Source organism: Hemiscyllium ocellatum, chromosome 8 (assembly GCF_020745735.1).
Source record: "Hemiscyllium ocellatum isolate sHemOce1 chromosome 8, sHemOce1.pat.X.cur, whole genome shotgun sequence".
In the NCBI taxonomy this organism is placed as follows: domain Eukaryota; kingdom Metazoa; phylum Chordata; class Chondrichthyes; order Orectolobiformes; family Hemiscylliidae; genus Hemiscyllium; species Hemiscyllium ocellatum.
Window position 1 is genome coordinate 86,448,863 of NC_083408.1, and position 24,069 is coordinate 86,472,931.

The following is a 24,069-nucleotide window of genomic DNA, read 5'->3' on the forward strand; positions in this document are numbered from 1 at the left end:
TGATGGGGCCCAATTGTCCTCTTAATTACGATTCAGATTGGAAGAAAGTCAATGAAACTGTGTTCACCAGCTGAATACAATATTTTTATATCTTTCACGTTACAATAATTACATGCAACATGGATGTCATTGCTAACCACATCACCCTATACATTCAGTAAAAAATGAGGTCTGCAGATCCTGGAGATCACAGCTGCAAATGTGTTGCTGGTCAAAGCACAGCAGGCCAGGCAGCATCTCAGGAATAGAGAATTCGACGTTTCGAGCATAAGCCCTTCATCAGGAATAAGAGAGAGAGAGCCAAGCAGGCTAAGATGAAAGGTAGGGAGGAGGGACTAGGGGGAGGGGCGATGGAGGTGGGATAGGTGGAAGGAGGTCAAGGTGAGGGTGATAGGCCGGAGTGGGGTGGGGGCGGAGAGGTCAGGAAGAGGATTGCAGGTTAGGAGGGCGGTGCTGAGTTGAGGGAACCGACTGAGACAAGGTGGGGGGAGGGGAAATGAGGAAACTGGAGAAATCTGAATTCATACCTTGTGGTTGGAGGGTTCCCAGGCGGAAGATGAGGCGCTCCTCCTCCAGCCGTCGTGTAGTTGTGTTCTGCCGGTGGAGGAGTCCAAGGACCTGCATGTCCTCGGTGGAGTGGGAGGGAGAGTTAAAGTGTTGAGCCACGGGGTGATTGGGTTGGTTGGTTCGGGCGGCCTGGAGGTGTTCTCTGAAGCGTTCCGCAAGTAAGCGGCCTGTCTCACCAATATAGAGGAGGCCACATCGGGTGCAGCGGATGCAATAGATGATGTGTGTGGAGGTACAGGTGAACTTGTGGCGGATATGGAAGGATCCCTTGGGGCCTTGGAGGGAAGTGAGTGTGGAGGTGTGGGCGCAAGTTTTACATTTCCTGTGGTTGCAGGGGAAGGTGCCGGGGGTGGAGGTTGGGTTGGTGGGGGGTGTGGATCTGACGAGGGAGTCACGAAGGGAGTGGTCCTTGCGGAACGCTGATAGGGGAGGGGAGGGAAATATATCCTTGGTGGTGGGGTCCGTTTGGAGGTGGCGGAAATGGCGGTGGATGATACGTTGTATGCGGAGGTTGGTGGGGTGGTAGGTGAGAACCAGTGGGGTTCTGCCTTGGTGGCGGTTGGAGGAGCGGGGCTCAAGGGCGGAGGAGCGGGAAGTGGAGGAGATGCGGTGGAGGGCATCGTCGATCACGTCTGGGGGGAATCTGCGGTCCTTGAAGAAGGAGGCCATCTGGGCTGTGCGGTGTTGGAATTGGTCCTCCTGGGAGCAGATGCGGCGGAGACGAAGGAATTGGGAATATGGGATGGCGTTTTTACAGGGGGCAGGGTGGGAGGAGGTGTAGTCCAGGTAGCTGTGGGAGTCAGTCGGTTTATAATAGATGTCTGTGTTGAGTCGGTCGCCCGAGATAGAAATGGAAAGGTCTAGGAAGGGGAGGGAGGAGTCTGAGACAGTCCAGGTGGATTTCAGGTCGGGGTGGAAGGTGTTAGTAAAGTTGATGAACTGTTCAACCTCCTCGTGGGAGCACGAGGCAGCGCCGATACAGTCATCGATGTAGCGGAGGAAAAGGTGGGGGGTGGTGCTTGTGTAGTTGCGGAAGATGGACTGTTCCACATATCCTACGAAGAGACAGGCATAGCTGGGGCCCATGCGGGTGCCCATGGCAACTCCTTTAGTTTGGAGGAAGTGGGAGGATTGAAAAGAGAAGTTATTCAGGGTGAGGACCAGTTCAGTCAGTCGAAGGAGGGTGTCAGTGGAAGGGTACTGGTTGGTGCGGCGGGAGTAAGCACACAATCAATGATAAGTAAATCTATGGACAGCCCGAGGTCCTCCCATAATCTTATGATGTTTCCCAGATACCTCTGTCGTCAGTTTCTAGAATCTTGCAATGCTTCTGACAGTTTTATTCCTTCCCAGACATTTGCCACCTCTATCGCATTGTTTTACCAATAACGTAAATACTTGCTCCTCACTAAGAACTCTTCTATACTAATTTTAGTGTGGGATATTAGAAGGATATTAAATTCTACCAATTGTTATGAAGTCCTTAAAATCAACTCAAATAATAAAGTTACTACAATTCTGTGATACAGCTGACAAATTTGAAAACAACCCCTTTCTCACTGTAGCCGGAGATCAAATATACAGTCCTTCTGACTTCAGCTGCAGAACACTTTCCATTACTAATTATCTTTTAACAAAAGCGGGTCACAGCACTAATGCTTCACTGGAGGCTCAATGATGATGTTGCCTCGTATCATGATGGACATCTGAAAATGAACCTTCCAGCTCAGTGAGCAAACTTGCATCCAAAAACATCTAATCAAATTCCACTGACAAGGGTAAAATTCAATCACTTTGCAACTTTATGAAGTCTTTAAACAAAACTTGTTTAGATTCCACACATAACCACATAACCACACCTTCACTTTCTGTATGTTGTAATTTGGCTTTGTCACTTATTCTTGATCTTTTGGATGGAGGAATTTGTTCAAATTATCTACATATGCATTGTTTCAATTTTTTTCTCTCTCCGTAGTTGTGACCTCTCTCTTTTTACAATCTTCCTCTGCTCTCCTCCTGAGCCAGTTTTTTTTTAAGCTTGTGTTTACACCATTTATTATTACTGTATCTTTCATAATCACTGCCTACAAAGATTTGCTCAAAGAATCCAACTAGCATTTTCATACTATTTTGCCTTTCCAATTCTACTATTACCTAAAGAATTCAGAATACTGAGAGATCAGATGTTTTCTTCTACTTTTTACTAAATTACAAACTTGAAACTGTGGCTAAACTAGGTGTTTCAAAACTGCCCCTTGTTAAAATGCTGATATTTCGAACTGCCTGTTTACAGAAATCTGATTGATTTTCCTAATTTTTATCCCTACGGAGAATCTCATCTTATCCAGTATCTCTATGAGAAGACCATGGGTCTAGCTGTGAACATCTGTATGTAGGCTGTCAACCCCCTTTCAGCCATCTTGAGTCAACTAAAAAAACCCCAGGCTGCCATCTTCTCAACTTTAGTCATGGGCTGCTACAACAAGCTGCTTCAGTCAATTGTTTCTTTTTTTTTCCCTGTTTGATCATGGGAAGTGGGCATCTCTGGCTAGACCATTATTTATTGTCCATTTCTAGTTGCTCAGAGGGAAGTTAAGAGTCAACCACATTACTGTGGGTCTACACCATGTAAGGATGACTGATTTCCTTCCCTAAAGGACATTAGTGAACCAGTTGGGTTGTTTTTTGACAATAGACAATTGCTGGTGGCTTAATATGTTATAAACAGTGTCTCTGAAATTCAATTATGACGGCAGTGGCCTGGAACAAGGGTGAATAATGTAAATTGTGGGGACTGTACATTATTAGCACAGAACATAGTTGAAAGCTAATAATTGTTGCAGTTGTATAAGACTCTGGTGATCATGTTGCAGTTGTATAAGACTCTGGTGAGGCCTCATCTGGAGTATTGTGTGCAGTTTTGGTCGCCATACTATAGGAAGGATGTGGAAGCTTTAGAACGAGTGCAGAGGAGGTTTACCAGGATGTTGCCTGGAATGGTAGGAAAATCTTATGAGGAAAGGCTGAGGCACTTGGGGCTGTTCTCATTGGAGAAGAGAAGGTTTAGGGGAGATCTGATAGAAGTGTATAAGATGATTAGGGGTTTAGATAGGGTAGATACTAAGAATCTTTTACCGCTAATGGAGTCAGGTGTTACTAGGGGACATAGCTTTAAATTAAGGGGTGGTAGGTATAGGACAGATGTTAGGGGTAGATTCTTCACACAGTGGGTTGTGAGTTCATGGAATGCCCTGCCCGTAGCAGTGGTGAACTCTCCTTCTTTATGGTCATTTAAGCGGGCATTGGATAGGCATTTGGAAGTTATTGGGCTAGTATAGGTTAGGTAGGATTCGGTCGGCGCAACATCGAGGGCCGAAGGGCCTGTACTGCGCTGTATCCTTCTATGTTCTATGTTCTAATTATGCATTACAAAATCAGGCCGAGCATGGAAACCTTTCTGCTTCAGTGATATCAATTGTTCTTGCATCTTTAGTCTGTTTTTGCATTCTAAGTACTTTTTAATTCATAAGCTGATATACTTCACACAACAAGCTACAATCATAAAGGGTCTTGGTGAGACCACCCCGGAGTATTGTGTGCAATTTTGGTCGGCTTATCTGAAAATGGATGTTCTGGCTATGAAGGGAGTGCCCTAAAGGGTTAGCAATTTGATTCCTGAGATGGCAGGACTGACTTGTGAGGAGAGACTGGATAGATTAGATTCCCTACAGTGTGGAAACAGGCCCTTTGGCCCAAGAGGACCACACCCAAATCCCTTTTCCCCTCTGACTAATGCACCTAATTGATAACTTAAGCATGGCCAGTTCACCTAACCTGCACATCCTGGACTGTGAGAGGAAACCGGAGGACCTGGAGGAAACCCACACAGATGCTGGGAGCATGTGCAAACTTCACATAGACAGTCACCTGAGGTTGGAATCGAATCCAGGACCCTGGTGCTGTGAGGCAACAGTACTAACCACTGAGCCACCGTGCCGCTCCACTAGGTTAGGATTATATCACCACTATTTAGAAGAAATCTATAAATTTCGAAAGCACTATAGAGGTAAACACAGGAAGGGTATTCCCGGTGACATGGGAGTCCAGAACAGGGGTCATGGTTTGAGAATACAGGCGGTTCCATTTAGGACTGAGATGAGGCAAAATTCTTTACTAAGAGTGGTGAGCAAATGGAATTCTCTGTCACAGAAAGCAGTTGAGGTCAAAACATTGAATGCTGTCGAGAAGGCATTAGATACAGTTCTTAGTGCTGAAGGATCAAAGGCTAAGGGGAGGAAGTGGGAACAGGTTCTTGAGTTGCTGATCAACCATAATCATTTTGAATGACAACATGCTTGAAGAAGTGAATAGCCTACTCCTGCTCACCAAATGATCAGATTTGGTGCTTAAAAATAAGGGCCAAATATAAGGCTTTAAAATGTGGACTGAATTCCATTTGAATTTCCTAGGGTTTGTTTAATTAATTCCAAATTGATCCTAGCCACATAATCTTTGCAGTGGCCCAAAAGACTTGACTAGTAACCTATTTTATTTGTTGAGTACACTCAGCTATGCTCACTTGATCATGACTTATGATTTTTGATGTACAGTCATAGCTGTAGCTGCTTGTTTCTATTACGAAATGGACTTTCTAAACTCCAGCCAAGGTACTTGCGCATCTCTTCAACCAATTAGATTGAAGAATTATTCAGTGAGCCTAAAATGTCTGAACCAGAAAGTGTAAATTTGAATATTGTACATAATTTGACATTGAATTCAAAAAGGTGAATTAAGCAAGGAAAATAAAGATTTAATGTTAAGAGATTATTAAAGAGATGGAAAGAATTTTTTTTTAAGAATCTCCATCAACAGTTGAAATCTGAAGGACTATAACTCCACATTGATCAAGCTTTAGTGCGGGAGAGATCATTTGACAGTCATTATGAGTATGCAATAATAAAGCATACAAGTATGAAATGAATAAATCCAAATGTTTTCAGGGAAGTTTATTTTGTGGGATGTAGGTTTGCTCGCTGAGCTGTAGGTTTGATATCCAGACGTTTCATTACCTGGCTAGGTAATATCATCAGTGGCGACCTCCAAGTGAAGCGAAGCTGTTGTCTCCTGCTTTCTATTTATATGTTTGTCCGGGATGGGGTTCCTGGGGTTTGTGGTGATGTCATTTCCTATTTGTTTTCTGAGGGGTTGATAGATGGTATCTAGATCTCTGTGTTTGTTTATGGCGTTGTGGTTGGAGTGCCCGGCCTCTAGGAATTCTCTGGCATGTCCTAACTTAGCCTGTCCCAGGATAGATGTGTTGTCTCAGTCGAAATGGTGGTTTTTTTTCCTCCGTGTATAGGGCTACAAGGGAGAGAGGGTCGTGTCTTTTTGTGGCTAGCTGGTGTTCGTGTATCCTGGTGGCTAACTTTCTTCCTGTTTGCCACAAACACTAACTAGGACAGTCCTTGCATGGAATTTTATAGACGGCATTGGTTTTGTCCATGGGTTGTACTGGGTCTTTTAAGTTTGTTAGTTTTTGTTAGGGTTTCTGGCTGTGTTTGGTCTGCTTGTCGTGGTTTGTTCTTGAGGAATCTGCAGACTGTATTTTTTGAGTATCCATTCTTCTTGAATACGTTGTATAGGTGGTTCTCCTCTGTTTCCCGAAGTTCGTATGTGCTGCAGTGTGAGGTGGCTCGTTGGAATAGTGTTCTGATACAGCTTTGTTTGTGTGTGTTGGGATGGTTGCTGGTGTAGTTAAGTATTTGGTCAGTGTTTGTCAGTTTTCTGTATACACAGGTTTGTAGTTCTCCGTTGTCCGTTCTTTTGACTGTGACGTCCAGGAATGCGAGTTTGTTGTAGGTTTCTTCCTCTATGGTGAACTTTATGCCTGTGAGGGCGTTGTTGATGATGTTAAATGTCTCTTCTATCTTGTTTCATTTTGTGATGACAAAGGTATCATCTATGTAGCGGACCCAGATTTTTGGTTTGATGGTTGGTAGGGCTGTTTGTTCTAGTCTTTGCATTACCGCTTCTGCTATGAATTCTGATAGCGGAGATCCCATGGGTGTGCCGTTGGTTTGTTTGTAGATTATGTTGTTGAAGGTGAAGTGGGTGGTGAGGCAAAAGTCTACTAGCTTCATGATGTTTTCGTTGGTAATGTGATTGATGGTGGTTGGGGTGTGTGTGCTGGTCTCTTCTAAAAGTGTGGTAAGTGTTTCCTTTGCCAGGTCAATGCAAGATTTACTTGAAAAGTCATATATAGCGAATTAATGCTACTTAATGCATTTAGTCAGAGGGAAATGTTTTCAGAAAATGTTTCACCTTTGAGAGCAACTTCCTAATTTGCACATTTATATCTATATATTTTTGCATTTTTATCTGTAGTACAGATCATTATAAAGCAAATAAGATGGCAGCTTAAATTTCCTGAAAAATAATTCCTGTTATTTGTGCGGTATTGATTAATGTGTGTACTGGGATTTAATAGATAGTGTTTGTATGGGTTCACTATTGTGCTGAAAATGTGTTGCTGGAAAAGTGCAGCAGGTCAGGCAGCATCCAAGGAGCAGGAGAATCGACGTTTCGGGCATGAGCCCTTCTTCAGGAATGAGGAAAGTGTGCCAAGCAGGCTAAGATGAAAGGTAGGGAGGAGGGACTTGGGGGAGGGGCGTTGGAAATGCGATAGGTGGAAGGAGGTTAAGGTGAAGGTGATAGGCCGGAGTTGGGGTGGGCGCGAAGAGGTCAGGAAGAAGATTGCAGGTTAGGAAAGTGGTGCTGAGTTTGAGGGTTGGGACTGAGACAAGGTTGGGGGGGTGAGGGGAAATGAGGAAACTGGAGAAATGAGTTCATCCCTTGTGGTTGGAGGTTTCCTAGGTGGAAGATGAGGCGCTCTTCCTCCAGCTGTCGTGTTACTATGGTCTGGCGATGAAGGAGTCCTTGGTGGAGTGGGAGGGGGAGTTGAAGTGTTGAGCCACGGCGGTGGTTGGGTTTGTTGGTCCAGGTGTCCCAGAGGTGTCCTCTGAAACGTTCTGCAAGTAGGCGGCCTGTCTCCCCAATACATCGGGTGCAGCAGATGCATTAAATGATGTTTGTGGAGGTGTAGGTGAATTTGTGGTGGCGCAGGTGAATTTGTGGTGACGATGGAAGGATCCCTTGGGGCCTTGGAGGGAAGTAAGGGGGGAGGTGTGGGTGCAAGTTTTGCATTTCTTGCGGTTGCAGGAGAAGGTGCTGGGAGTGGAAGTTGGGTTGGTGGAGGGTGTGGACCTGATGAGTGAGTCATGGAGGGAGTGGTCTTTTCGGAATGCTGATAGGGGAGGGGAGGAAAATATATCCCTGGAGGTGGGATCCATTTGGAGGTGGCGGAAATGACGACGGATGATACGATTTATATGGAGGTTGGTGGGGTGGTTGGTGAGGACCAGTGGAGTTCTGTCCTGGTGGTGATTGGAGGGCGGGGCTCCAGGGCAGAGGAGCGGGAAGTGGAGGAGAGTGCACTATTGCGCATCTATTTCACCTTCAATCTCTAGAAATTTCCTCATAAGAGGATGTATATGTCACCTTTCATAACCTTAGGACATCCAATATGCTGGACAGTCAGTGATGAAATATTAGCAAGAACATCAAGCAAATGCCTCTGTTCCTCATTGAATGCCTTCATAACTTAATTGGTGAAGGTTACATGGGATCTTATTTTAATGTCTCTTAAAAAAAAATGGCACAAGAAGTAGTCCCTCTAGAAAATTATACACTCAAACTCTGGAATTAGTCTCTGAAGTCATAAAGTGTAAGTGTTGTCATTGAACTAAAGCTGATTAGAAGTCATGAAAATTAATAATTAAAACTACAAATCAGGTCCAAAGCATACACACAAAAGAGAGATTAAAAATCACTGAAGGTTCTACCCTGTTGCAGTGAACATATTATTCTGTAACTTGCACAAATGTTCGAAAGCCATTTGCTGCATAGCATAGGCAAGGCTTTGGATTTAAATTGAATGCCTTCTCAGTTATGGAAATATGAAGGAAGGTAGGAGAAATTTGAGGCTGTAAAGAACGACAAGTCTGATCTTCTGTATAAAAAAACTAACGTGATGATATGCTTCTAAACAATTGCCATTTGCCAGAAACCTCAACGATTCCTAGCTCAATTTATTCAACTCCGTTGAACATTCTGTAATCTTTTTTATTTTCATAGCATTATTTCAAATGATCAGAGCTGGACTTTTCAAAGTATTTGATGGTCATATTGAACACTGGAGTCATTTGGAAATAGATATTGTTTGCTTTGAGCTCTGGCAGCAATTTGTGAACATTCTTCAAGAGAAAGTGCCATTTGTATTTCTATAAAACACTTAAAAACAAAAAAAAACACTTCATATCAAATTAACAACAAAAGTGGTTCATTTGGTAGAAATTTAGTCTATGTACCAAATGCTGTCAAGGCCAAGCCATGCTCTAGGAATTGGAACCCATGATCTCAACTGCAATATTGAAACATTTAAAAATGATAGTGGGAGATGTGGGTGGAATTAGCAAGATTATCATTTGTTGTCTATCCCTAGTTGCCTTTGAATTGAGTGGCTGATTTACTATTTAATAAAGTAGTTAAAAGTTAAGTGCATGCTGTGGATCTGGGGTCTGTTATAGACCAGATGAGGTAAGGATGACAAATTCCCTTCCCTGAAACATCATTAGTGAATGAGAGTGGATGTGCAGAAGTGGTTATCACGGTCATTATCACTGAACCTAATTTTATATTCTAGATTTATTGTTAATTGAATTTAAATTCCACCATCTATCATGGGAGATTTGAACCCAAGCCTCCAAACATTACCCTGAGCTTCTGGATTAGTCCAGTGCTTATTATCACTACACTGCCAACCCCCCTCTGCTGCAATGTGAAAGGTCTTGTCCTTTTGGGACATTAAACTGAGCCGTTATCTGCCTATTATTTAGTTGAGTGGATGTTATTTCATGTCACCAATCAAACAGGAGAAGGAAGTTCACCCAGAGTGCTAGAAAGTATGCTTTCTCATCTAGCAGCAACAAATTACTGATTGCATCACTTACCTCATCGCCAGTTGTGGGATTTTGCCCATAACCTCACTGACTAAATGTACAAACAATTCCTGTATATCAACTGCTTTTGAGATTTTTGTGAAACATTAAGAATTACTCAATGGAAATGTCATTCTTTCATTTTAATTAATCATATGTACAGAGCATGTAACACTAAGATCCCTTGTTTTATCTTGTGTTGAGTCACCATAAGCGTCTGGCTTGTGCAATTAGTCTTTTTAGTTTTATGGCTGGATATCAGTGAATCATCTACCTGTTTTAGCATGCTGTCTGATTTATGGTTTCCTCTAGTCTTATGAATAACTGAACTGTGATAGAACATTTAACACCCAGTGGTTTAAACCAAATGAAACTTAATCCCAGAAAATAGTTATAACTAATGTATTTTGTAGAATACCTTTTGTGATTTTTACAGTTATGTGCCACAACATTATTTGTTAACAAGTTAAGCATACCAGTACTTTTTAAGAATGCTAAAGCTCCAAGCTACCAACCCTTTTTAAAACATGATACTTTTTAAGACGTGTTACACCAGACTTCTTTAAGAGTCTATGTTTTTTCTAATTTACTTTTCTAGGAACTCACTAATTTAGCAAGACTGCCTGAGCTTCAAATATTAAGTCTAAAGGATCCACAATATGCTCCAAATCCTGTGACTCTTCTCTCTAACTACATGACACATGTAGTATACCACATGCCGAAGCTTCTGAGACTGGACACTTATGATGTGTCCAATAAACAGGCGAAGGACTTTGCTGAGGTAGTGAAATGATTTAATATTCTGATTTTCAGTAGAGTATTTCTCCTTTTCTTTGCAAACAGCAAACATTTCAAAATAACAGTTTCACTGCAGATGCAGTGAGGAGTTTTGTTTCCTAGTAATCATGTGGTCTGTTTACCTCCATATATTTATGGCCTCAATGAAAATATATTTTGCCCCTTTTATCTGGTAATTTTTTTCCTAATGTACCACAATATACATTCTTTGCTGTTTAACTTTTCAACTTTACATTATTATACTTTCAAAATTGAATATTCTTGGGACTGAATTTGGCCTCCCCCTATAAATTGTATGTGACTTTCATATTTTGCAGGAAATTGAGGTAAGAAATATTACTTTTACCTTTTGTGTCCAAAGGAAAGTGCTATTTTGCTGATGTTGATAGAAATGGCCTCAAATATCCAAAAGATTCTTATAGTTTTTGTTTAATGTTCTCAGTCATTAGCAACATTACATTCACCTGCAATGTCAACGGTGGTGACACGGTGGTGAGCTCTTCTTTTAACTAAACCAAACACCCAGAAAAGCTCATCTTGCAACGTAATCTGTAAAAATACAAGTGACAGAACTCCCAAATTCCACTATTTAAAGAAAGTAATATCAATTTACGCTGTAACTCTAAAAGTGGACATGACACAACAAATATTCACATCTCTAAGCCCTCCCCCTTAACTGCTTATTATTTGCCTCCAACTCTGTACAATCTACCATTCCAATAAAAATCCATATTAAAATTACATCAACTTAATTTCAAAACTGCACAGTGGCTGACATGTCCAGTGTCCTCTTCCTTTTAGCTGAGATCTTCCTGGGGCATCTTCTGTCTTTTACTGCAAAGTTGTTTCATATGAAAAAGGTTCTTTTTAATGGAGAGTATCTTGAGTGGCAGTCTTTCTCGATGGCAGTTACTGTCTGACTTTCAAAATGCATTTTTTTTAAATAATCCAAACATCAGATCGTCTCATTGGTTTGAGGTTGGCAAAAACAATAAATTCAAACTCGATTGGGTTTTAGTATCCTCGGGATAATTTAAACTGGTTAAATTTGATTGCTGTCAAAACAGCAACCAACGCAAGTATCCATTTCGTACCAAATGTTACATATTTTCCATTCTCCAGTACACTGTGACTACTAGCTAGTGCTATTACAGGTGCTTGTAAGCTCTCTGTGCAAAACAGCATTCACTCTCTCTTAAAGGTACAGTGCACACATTCAACTTCATAACAATATTACAATGAAAGTAGATGCATCAAATGATTGAATACTGCTAAATTATTTAAATATAATAATGAAACTCCTGCGTATTTCAAACAGGGGTTTTTCTCACTTACCTTGTGGTCTGCTGGTGCTGTTTATGTCCTGCACAAAAAGAAACTCCACATAATGCACTTGTCTCTGATACCTTTACCAAATATGGTAGGAATTCCCACACAGCTATGAGAAAACCAGCTTCTTGTTCATAATTAAACAAGAGAACACTGAGTTAGACACATATTGAGAAGCCCAGGAATATTAAGATAGGTCTACTCACAGCAAAGCAACAGATATACATAGTCAATCTGAAACCAGATGCCCCCTTCACTATTATTTATTTTGTGTGATTTGTGAATCTGAAATTGTATAAACCAGGATATATTATTGAGTTTTGGGATCAAATCAGTGTCCCGAAACCACACTTGCTGGCAATGAAACTGGTTCAGCAATTTTACTGGGCTCTCTGTTCAGTTAAGGGTGGCAGGCAAGGTTTAGATACTGAGGACTGACAGCTGTGAAACCTTGGTTATCGCACTGGAAGAGATGGGCATTGCTCAGATAGGATGTACCCTCTTGATGTGCAACCTCACTTGTAGCATGGCACCTCTAGATTCAATGGTCAATGCTGTCTCACTGCAAGAATGCTACCTTTAAGTATCTCCCCCCCGCCCCCGTGATGGGAGCCACACTGTCACCAGCAATATCATTTAGATTGGCTGCCTTTTTTTTAAAGCATTCTTAAATTCCAAAGTTAAGTCAATGTGGCTTCAAAAAGAACCCCCAAAGTAGTCTGCAATGAAGCAATCCATAAAAGATGGATCCTTACATATGAACTGAACTATATGGCCTTTTTTATTTAACGACAAAGATGCAACCATAAATGCTCACTTGATTGATGTTATTGACTTAACGACAAATAAACAGTCAACATTACACAAAGCACTAAAACTAATTGTTGTAAAATAGGCTAGATTCATTGATTGGATACACCTGCATATAATGCTATTCCAGCATGAAAGGAAATTGACAATTAAAAACATCTATTTTCTGTAAAAAAAAATCTAGTCAGTGCCATTATCCACTCTATCCACAGAGCCCCATAAGTTTATTTCTCTCAAATGCTTGTCCACTTTCCTTTTGAACTAATTAAATGTCTCCATTTTCACTGACATTGTGAGCTGACAGTTCTAAGCACTTGCTACCTTTTTAAAAAAGCACATCTGCATATCACCTGTTATCACTTAAAAAAAATTAAATTTGTACCCTCACCCCATATCATCAGCTAATTTTTCACTGCATCTCATTAAGCATATAACATCCCTTTTGCTGCAAATAGGCTCCCCCATCCCTTATCCCTATTTACATATTCCAGTATCAAATTGTCATTGTCAGCAATTCCTATCTGATGAGTATGATTGTCCACCTAGAAAATTCTGTGTCATTGGTCATGTGGATCTTTGCATATCTGATGAGTCTACTCTTAGACCACGCATTTGGCATATCTTTCTGGGAGATGGATTGGTCTTTATCTTTAAGATTGTTGACTTTCCTTTCTCCAGTTCCTTTTCTGTACCACTTCTTGTATTGGGTGTTCTCAAAGAATGGTACTTCTTCATACAGGGATTTCATCCACGTCAGTTTCTTCTGAATGAGGATCTGCCATGCATGGGACATCTTTGTTGCATTTCTTGAGGGAAGTCTTCACCGAGTCTTTGAAAAACTTCCCTTGTCCTCCTTTTGTTTGTTTGCTCCGCTAAGCTGGGTGAAAAGGATTTGCTTTGGTAATTCAAACTTAAGCATCCTAAGCATGTGGTCAGTCCAGCAGAGTTGGTATCAGATGATCATGGCCACGATGCTGGTGTTGTTAGCTGCTTCAAGGATGCTGATATCAGTACCCAGTTCTCTTAGCTGATATGGAGAATCTGTCTCAAGCAATATGATGGTACTTCTCAGGAGTCTTGAAGTGGTGTCAAAACTGAGTATAGGTTTTAGAGGCACATAGTCAGAAGGATGAGACTTGTGCATCAGGATGAGTGTCATGACCATCAAAGACTCTCATTCTTAGGCATCTGAAGGCAGCTGTCATAGATTGGATGAGATGTTGAATGTCTGCAACATTAATGAGATATAGCTTTCCACGTAGAAGAAATGTTCCACTTGTGGACGATTTCCTCATTGACTTTAATAGACAAATAGACCGGAACTTGACCAGGGATGGATTGGGAAAAGATTTGAGTCATCTTGAGGTTGAAGCAGAATTCCCCATTGCACTTCACAACTAACTGAGTCAAGACCCTTGATCAGGTCAATAAAGGCAGTGGATTTGTTCATGTTGTTCCTGGATTTGAGTTGGAGTTGTCAAGCAATAAAAATCAGTTCCATCCTTCCACAGTTTGGTCAGAAACTCCACTGGCTTTCAGGAAAGAAGCCAAGACAAGAGAAGTTGCCTAGTGAAAATTAAGGCATTGCCTTTTTAACCTCACCCATTATTTGAGGTGTGGTGATTGTCAGGGTAAACACACCACCAGTTTTCTCTATCCAATGAAAGAATAGCCTGTGATCTTCTGGGACTATAGCAGTTTTCACTAGCTTTTTTTTTCCTGGTTGTGTGCTATAGAAGATATTTGGGTTCAGTTTAATGTTAACTGCCATTTATTCTCATTCTTGCTTTACTAATCTATCTTGTGTCTTCACTTATCTTACATTATTGTATTTGGTCTGGTTCTTGTTTGAAAAATTCACCTGATATGCATTATACACTTGTTTGTTTCCACATATTCTCTTATTTTCTCATCACCCAATGAATCTGGGATTGGCTTTGTTGCCTTTTACCTTTGTTGAAACAGTGTGAATGCCCTGTGGTTTTAGAAGGGAGATTTTGTCCTGGTTTCACTTGAGTGAGAGAGAGATTGAACAAGAGGTGACGATCAGTCTGTGGTAAATTAAACAGGTGGCGAGGCCTTGTTCTTTTCTTTTAAGAAGTTGGAACAATAGAAGCAGTCAGGATGGGCATGAACCAGCTCTCTTAGTCCTGGATATCTACTTGTGTTTTTCGCTTTAAGATTCAGCAGATGCTGCTGGAGTTTTGAAGTAGAAGCTATTCTCGCCCACTCTCTTCAGCCAGAAGCTGGAGTTTCTCTTCCTACTACAGTCATTGCATGTGACTAAAATCTGATTTTGCCTTTTTGCCAAGAGATGTGTATATGGGATTTTACTATATTGGAACAATTAAGTAGTAATGACTGCAATATCTATTATTCTGTTAAGTATTCCATTAGAGTTAAGTTATTCTAAGTTTATCTTTCTTTTGTTGTGTTTTAACTATTGTGTTTGAATAAAGTGTTGTGCTTAAGGTCGAACAATTTAACTGATAAAATTACATCTGCAACACAACATTTTACATTTGCCTTAAAGATAAGAAAATGTTAGGGTCTCGGCTATTTTCTTAAATTATTTTGAAGGGTCTGGTCAATAACAACATACCTAAACTATACCTGAAACCTCTTTCTCTTAATGATCCCTGTTCCATTTCAGAAATGGCACAGAAAGGATAACAAGATTGGCATTCCTTTTATGTGACATCTAAGTACAAATGTCCACAAAGGTTTTCCCTTTTCATTTTAATGTATGTTTAGATGTAGTTAACGTAGTTGTAAGTAAGGTTAAAGTGAAAATAATATGTCACCCATGATAGGTAATTTGATAGCATTTCAAGGAAAAACAGCAACTTACAATTTTTTTTTGACTGTATTTAAGTGTCCAGTGCTTCTACAAACTCTTTTTAAATTTTGAAAGGTGATGAGTATAAAAAATTGCTATTTTAAATTAGTAAATTTATCATTGATAAACTAAAACATTTATCATTAGTATCGAAATGAAGATGCAGTACGATTTTAGTGGATGAATTTTTCCTGTCCTGTAGTCAACTGTGATGAAAAAGACAATGTATTATCGTATGCGTATGAAGGACATCCGACGGCAGCAAGCTGAAATTGTGGCAAAGTTACAGAAGCAAATTAGTTCATTGCAGGACGTGCCTAAGGAACGAATAAATACCATTGGCTTCTGCATTAAAACCGTAAGTACAAAACCTACGTTGGTGATTGATTTTTTTTTACCCTTAATTCAGCCTCTACTGAAAGGCTCTGCTTTTCCTACTTTCATACTCTGTATTTCTAATACTCAAAATTGGCTAGCCATTTTTCCATTCTCTGCAATGAGTAATCAAGAGCAAACATTGTACTGGTAGAGGTCAGATTGTTAGGTTTCACATTTATTACCAAACCATAGAGAAAAAGAGCTTTTAAGAATTTCCCAGCAACATAGGGAAAGGACATGATTTCATTTTTTAATAAAGCAGTTAGATGAAACCATGTGACTTGCAGTAATTGATTCTTTCAACCAAGTTGCGCTTCAGTAACCTTTTCCTTTTTAAAAAGAGAAGCCAGGTCCAGGAACTCTTTTTTTTTTAGTACATCAACTGAATCATTTTTCACAATTCTTTATACATGACTCCTCAAAGACTATTAATAATGGAAGTGCCTTTCTAAAAGTTGTAACAATCTAAAATCAACATAGATTCAGTATTTAGTAATGGACAACAATAGAACAAGTTAGAGCAAAAGTATTTTTGCATGAACAAAAAATGGAATGGAAATATGCCATGGAAAATCCACATCTATCAAAGTGTGGAAAACAGCATATGTAGTATTAACGGAATAGTCCCGAAGTCTTAAAGATAGTGTTGTATTGATCAACAGGATTACAACTCACTAAATGTAGTGAAGCAGTGGCATTGTGGTAATATAAATAGAAAGTGGTGGAGAAACTCAGCAGGTCTGGCAGAATCTGTAGGGAGTGAAGCAGAGTTAATGTTTTGAGACTTGTGACCCTTCGTCAGAACTGAAAATAGCTGGAGAGAAGTGGTACTGGCGTTTATGGTTGATGATGGGGTGGAGGTTTGGGGGGCTGTGGGGAGAGAAGTGGTGGTAGAGAATAGAGTACAAAGAGACAGTGAGCAGAGAGAGCAAAAAGATATAGGCAAACTAAAAGATTACAGTTGAGAGAGAGAAAATCGCTAGAAGCATACTAGGAGGTAAACAGACAAGTGTTGCATCATCTGTGATTCTGAGATGGTGCTGTGGAAATGTAGGGAATGCTGGGAACAGAAGGAGAGTGGAACAGATTGTCGCAGACGGAATGCTGACAGGGATGGGAGAGGCGTATGTGTTAGCATTTTGCTGGAGATAGTGGAAATGAAATGATCCTTTGGATGTGGAATCTAGTGGGTGAAAAGTAAAGACGTGATACAATCTATCATTGTGAGAGGTGAGAGAAGGGGTGAAGGCAGAAGTGTGGAAATAGGTCAGACATGTCTGAGGGCATTGTCAACCACAATGTCGGGGAATCCTTAGTTAAAGAGAAAGGTAGACTGTTCTTTGTTTTTACAGTGGCAATTAACTGACGATTAATCTAGAAATCTAGATGACTGTTTGGGGCCATAGGTTCAAACCTTCATTCAGTAGAAGTGTGAAAAGCTAGCCATTGTTGTTTGCTGTTTTTTTTTAAAAAAAAGGTCTGGTTGATCAATGGTCTTTTAGAGATGGAAATCAGTCAACCATACCTGTTTTTGCCAACATGTGACTCTAGACCAAAGTGGTTAACCCTTAATTGTCCTCGATGCAATTAGGAATGGGTTATAAATGCTGGCTAAACTGGCGATGCCCAACTCCTTAAAAGAAGTAAGAAAATATTCTGCATGTCAGCTTAGAATTGTGATGATTGTAACGAGGTCATAGATTGAGTTCCCTGGTTGGGGCTGTTAACCTGATCCAATCAGAGACCTGGCTAATGGATATAAACAGGAGTGTCAGACATCTTGTTGATTCTGAGAATTGGCTCTGAGGAAGCTGGACCGGTGTCAAGGACTCTCCATATGCAAATAAACGATGACTTGGTGACGGATACCAGCCGCTCTAGAGTTAATTTAGTGGTGACAAGAGAAAAGCATACTTCTGAAGAAATTGATTCTCAACAGTAATCTTTGAGTTGGGGTAAGCATTAAGCTGTTACTTGGGAAGCTTAACTCATTTGAGTCAGCTGTTGAAGACTGGGCCAAGTATGTTCAAATAATGCATTATTTTTACCAGGCAAAAGCCTTGGTAGATTAATTAGCAAAGTTAAAACACATGGGATTCAAGGTGAGCTTGCCAATTGGATACAAAATTGGCTTTATGTTAGGAGATAGTGGAGGGTTGTTTGGACTGGAGACCTGTGACCAGTGATACGCGTCCACTTTTGTTTGTCATTTATTTGAATGAGAATATAGGAGGCATGATTAGTAGGTTTGCAGATGAGATCAAAATTGGTATAGTGAAGGTTATCCAAGATTACAAAGAGGTTCTGATCAATTGAGTCAATTGACTGAGCAGTCGTAATTCCTGCATGAATACCTAAGGAAACAGATACTACTTAAATGTCTTAAATACAAACCTCCCCTTAACACACCACTAGCCAAACCTAGAAGCATGGCATTCCAACCAGAACTCTATCAACAAACACATCGACTTGGACCCCATTTATCATCCTTTAAGAAAAAGAAAAGGAAATGGCATCACCATAGGAAATGACATCACCAGCCCAAGGAAATCTAAACACATAAGTAGAAAGCAAGTCACTAACACCAGTACTTCATCAGAGGCACAGTGATGTTACCTAGTATGGTGACAAGATGTCTGAAAATGAACCTTCCAGCTCAGCGAGCAAACTTACATCCAGAACCTCAATCTGAGCTACAAACCTTCTCAAAACTCACTAACTTAGCTTAGATTAGGTCAAATTAGATAAAATCACCTTAAATTCACTTGACTTAAATTACACCACTTGATGTACCCCCACTGAGGGTTCCATCCACGGGACCATCAGTTATTATACCCGTATTTATCAAGCTTCCTCCCCCCAGGGCCCCTGGATGGCCAAACCTGACCTTCACGGCAATAAAAAGGGCCTAGTCAATATGGCTGATAAGTCTGTGTCTAGATAATTTAAAAGGGACCACTATGTCTTATGAAATAGTTTCGTTTCTGGTGCACTACATTCATAAGATAACCTTGGGTGACATGCTTGGGGGACTAATCTGCGCCATCCCATGAGACCTGGGGAGGTTTTCTGAGATCCGGTTCACTAAAATGTTCTTCATTGTACAATATGTAAAAATGTTGAATAATCACTTCCCATGTCCATCTAGTGAGGGCAGGTTTGGCAGTCCCAAATGAAGGGATACCGGATCCACCTAACTTCAATTCCCAGGATTCTCTCCAACTCCTTCACTATGGCACCCCAGTACCTACGGATTTTATGGCACAACCATTGATAATGAGTAAGCATGCCTATGCTTATTTTACATTTAGGCCACCCTGGAGATGCTCCTTTTCTTGAACTTTTTTCTAATCGCTCCAGAACCATATGGACTCTGTGAAGAATGTTCAGTTGCAGAGCCTGGACTTCATTGCATATTGAGATTTTCTTCACATTCTCCCATGTGTCCTCTGGTCTTAGTGCCTGATTCCAGATCCATAGAGTCTTTGCATATCTTCGAAGGTGCCCCCTGTCTGTAAATGATATAGAATACTGACTGAGAGAGTGCCCACGCACTGGAGCACTCCTCTCTCCATGTCAAACTTAGGGCTGAGCCGTGAGCATGGTCCTTCTGTGTATATTATCCCTAATCTGAAAATAACGGAAGAGGTACGTATTTGGTAGCCCATTTCTGTAACTTAGCTGATCAAAAGACATCAGGACCTCCCCCTCGAAGTCTCCCAAATAGGAGATTCCCTTGACCTCCCATGCTTTAAAGTCAGAATCCATTGACCCCGGCCTAAATCCTGTGGCTCCTGCTAAGGGGCTGAAAGATGAGATCTTATGTAAACTACCCTCGCCTTGCCACATCATTCTCCACACTTTGAGCATGTTTATAATGATCGGTCTTTTACAATGCTCAGCAACAGATTTCATCCTATCCATAAATAACAAGTTAAAGACGGGACACATTGCCTGAGAGGCCTCAATATCAAACCATATCAACCTTGGATCCCATTCACTCTCATAGGACAATAGGGCCCTTACTTGGTATTGCTTAAAATCTGGGAGATCCACACCCCCGCCCCAATACTCTGGGGAGTTGCAACTTAGTAAATTTAATAAGAGGGCGCTTATGACACCAAATGAAGGACAGAAGCCAGCTATTGAACTTCCACAGAGCTTGTCTGGGCAACAACAATGGGAGCATTCTCATAGGGTATAGTAGCTGAGGAAGAGTATTCATTTTAATCAAGGCTATTCAGCCTAATTATGATATTGGTAACTCCTCCCAACACTGTAGATTCTGTTTTATCCTATCAAACAAGTGCACAAAGTTAGCTCTGTATAGCTAGTGGAAAGCAGGGATAATAAAAAAATACCCAAGTTAAGAAAACGTTTTTGTGACCACCGGAAAGGAAATTGTGTTCCATCCTCCAAGTCAGGCACTCCTACCAAGCCCCTCATGGGCATGGTGTCTGATTTTGTAAAGTTAATTTTATATGCTGAGAAAATGCCGAATAACTTAATCTTTTGTATTAGCTGGGGTACAGACTTTTCTGGGTTAGCCAAGAAGAGAAGAACATTATCAGGGTAGAGAGTAATTTTATGCTCTCCCATTCCTACCTTTGGCGCTGCTATTTCAGAGTCCTTCTGAATAGCTTCCGCCAATGCTTCGATTACTGAGATAAATAGCAGTGGCGAGAGAGGACACCCTTGCCAGCTGCCTCTCCCAATGCTAAAAGTATCTGATTTTACGCCACTTGTAAGGACTGCAGCCTTGGGGTTGTTATATAGCACTAGGAGAAAGTGAGGACTGCAGATGCTGGAGATCAGAGCTGAAAAATGTGTTGCTGGAAAAGCACAGCAGGTCAGGCAGCATCACTGCCATCCATCTAATGAAGCTCTCCCCAAGACCAAAAATGTTCCAGGGACACCAAATAGCTACAGCCACTCCACCCAATCAAACACCTTTTTCACATCCAAGGAGAGCACCAAGCCTGGAATTGACTCTGCTGGCATACCTGTACTATATTCAACACCCTCCTGATATTATTGGAAGAGATACAACCCTTGATAAAACCTGTCTGGCCTTCCTTTATGATAGGGGGCAGTACCTTCTCCAGTCTCGGGGCTAGCGTTTTAGATAGGATTTTAAAATGTACGTTCAGCAGTGAGATAGATCTATATGAGGCACAGTTCTCAGGATCTTTCCCTTTCTTTAGAATAAGGGAGATAGTGGCCTCCCTAAAAGAAGGTGGAAGGCAGTCCTGGCTGTATGAATGATTGATTGTACACACCCAATACTGGCTCGTCCAACACGTTTATGAATTTCGTTTTAGAACTCACTCGGGAATCTGTCTGGGCCAGGTGCTTTGCCACTTTGGAGCTGCCTTACTACCTCTTGTATCTCTTCTATCTTTTGTATTGTTAAGGGTGCATTCAAAAGGGAGACTTACTCTGCATTTATACCTGAGAGGTCCAGATGTTCAAAAAAGGATTCCATTCTTGCTACTCCATCCTCACAACCCTCCAACTGAGATAACTGCATAAAATTTCCAGAATATGGCATTAATCTTTTTTGACTCACGAGTGATACTACCGGATCTCTCCCTAGTGGACATGATGGACTGTGGGCCACTTTTATCCCTAGCCAGATACACCAGATATATACCTGACTTATCCCCATATTCAAATAAACTTTGCTTCGCAAAGGAAACCTCTCTCTTCACTGCCTGGGTATGTACTGAATTCAGAGCAGGCCAGAGAGCTGAGACCTGCTGTAGCTTAACCACAGATGGTCTAGCATAATATGCCGATTCGGCTGCTTTGAAGCAGGACTCAAGCATCCATTGCTGTTCTCCTCTCTGCCTTTTCCTAGTTGCTGGGTATGAAATTATTAAACCCCTTTAAATATGCCTTGGTGGTTTCCCAAAGCACTGATGGGTTACTGGCTGTACCTGAGTTGATGTCCCAGAAGGTCCTCAATTGCCTTGTGAAGTACGCTATAAATTTGCTATCCTTCAAAAGAAATGGATCCACGCACCAGTGCGGCGTGGCTATTCCATTAGCCCTGATCTTGATATCCAAGAACACTGCCGCCTGATTCAAAATGGCTATGTTCCCGATCCTGCAGGATAACACTGAATCCAGACAGATCAGTGGAACAAAGAACATAAAATTATCGTGTTGCACTGTGCGGGTTGGAGTAAAAGGTAAAATCCCTACAAACTCCCCACACAAGTCCACTAGTTGTCTGGATTGCAGGGAGATACCCGAGACACCCCTTGGCATCCTGTCTCCCTCAGGATCTGTGAGATGGTTGAAGTCTCCTCCTGTGGCACACCCTAAGAGCCATTAATTTAGAGAATATGTTGAATAAGAATTAAGGGGTGCATCGGGGGCAATAGACATTCAGGATGCCATACTCTTCCCTGCGATTTAAGGCCTTGAGGATGATGAACCGCCCATGTTCATCCTTAATTTGTTCTATTATCTGGAATGGGAGGTTCCTCTGTACCAGTATGGGCACTCCTCTGCTTTTAGAATTGAGAGAGGAGAAAAATAGCCTAATAAATACTCCCTGCTGTAACTTCAAATGCTCCTTGTCATTCAAATATGTTACCTGTATCAGGGTGACGTCAACCCTTTCCCTTTCTGAAGTTTGAGAGTACCTTATTTCTTCTGATGGAGGAATGGCTCCCTTTTATGTTCCAGGTGCACGATCTAAACGAATGACTGGTCATGATGGCTAGTTGATGTTCATGTATCCTGGTGGCTAGTTTTCTGCCGGTTTGTCCAATGTAGTTACAGTTCTTGCAAGGTATTTTGTAAATGCCATTAGTTTTGCTTGTTGTCTGTATAGATTCCTTCAAGTTCATTTGCTGCTGTTTTAGTGTGTTGGTGGGTTTGTGGACTACCATGATACCAAGGGGTCTAAGTAGTCTGGCAGTCATTTCCAAGATGTATTTGATGGAGGGAGAGTGACTAGGGTTTCTGGATGTGTTTTCTTTGCTTGTTTGGGTTTGTTGCTGAGAAATCAGGCAGATTGTGTTCATTGGGTACCTTTCTTTTTGAATACACTGTATAGGTGATTTTCCTCTGCTCTTCTTAGATCCTCTGTGCTGCAGTGTGTGGTGGCTCATTGAAGTAATGTTCTAATGTTCTTTTTATGCACAAGGACCCTGCATTTTTCCATTTAAATAATATTCAGCTCCTCTATACTTCCCACCAAAGTGCATAAGTTTTATTTTCCTTTATTATATTCCAACTTCTGCTCTCTGTGGCACTCCACCAGCTACAGGTTGACAATCTGAAAATGCCCCCTTTAACCCAACTCTCTCTCTCATATTAACTAGTCCTCTATCCATTCTAATATATTACACCAACACCATATATTCTTATGTTATTAAGGAGCTCAATGTATGATAATTTACTAAAACATTTTTTTGGAAATCTAAATATATTACATCTACTGGTTTTATTTTTTATTCATTATCTCCTCCAAGAATTCTTGTAAAGTTTGTCAGCCATGATTTCCTCTTCATGAAGCCCTGCTGACTCTCTTTGATGATATTGCATTTCTAAATGTTTTGATTTTACACCCTTTTTAATATAGACTCTTAACATTTTCCTGATGACAGATATTAAGCTAACTGGCCTATGGTATCCTGTAGCTTGTCTCCTTCCTTTTTGAATAAGGGTATAACAATGGCAATTTTCCAAGCTTCCAAGAATTTAAGGATTGTTGGAAGATTCCTACTAATGTATCCATTATCTCTGTAGTCACTTTGTTTAATATCCTAGGATGTAATTCATCAGGTCCAGGTGACCTATTGGCCTTTAACCCCATTAGTTTCCTTAGTAACTTGCCTCAGTGATAATTGTTGTAGTTATTTCATAGTCATAGATATTTACAGCACTGAAAAAGGCACTTTGGTCCATTATGTCAGTGCTGGTCAAAAACAGCCACCTGACTTATTTAAACCCGTTTTTCAGCACTTGGCTCATAGCCTTGCAAACTTGTGCATCACAGTGCACATCTAAATGCTTCTTAAATGTTATGAGGTTTCTGTCTCTACCACCCTTACAAGCAGTAAGTCCAGGAAAAATATTTCCTCACATCTTCTCTAAACCTTCCGCCCTTTACCTTAAATCTGTGCCCCTGCTCATTGATCCTTCCATCAGACACTTTCTTCCTATCTGCTCTATCTGTGCCCCTCACAATTTTATGCATCACAATCATGTCTCCTCTCAATCTCCTCTGCTTGAAGGAAACAAACCGAGTCTGTCCAATCTCTTTTATAATCTTCA

The 24,069-nt window shown here is 41.0% G+C and overlaps 1 protein-coding gene across 1 annotated transcript in view; it reads left to right on the forward strand.

The window, feature by feature from the left end:
• Positions 1–24,069, forward strand: part of lrrc9 (leucine rich repeat containing 9) — a 220,808-nt gene that overhangs the window by 38,190 nt on the left and 158,549 nt on the right. The window contains exons 7-8 of the mRNA XM_060828987.1: positions 10,222–10,404; positions 15,602–15,757. Of these exons, the coding sequence (XP_060684970.1) occupies positions 10,222–10,404; positions 15,602–15,757 (339 nt within the window). The remainder of the gene's footprint in view (positions 1–10,221; positions 10,405–15,601; positions 15,758–24,069) is intronic.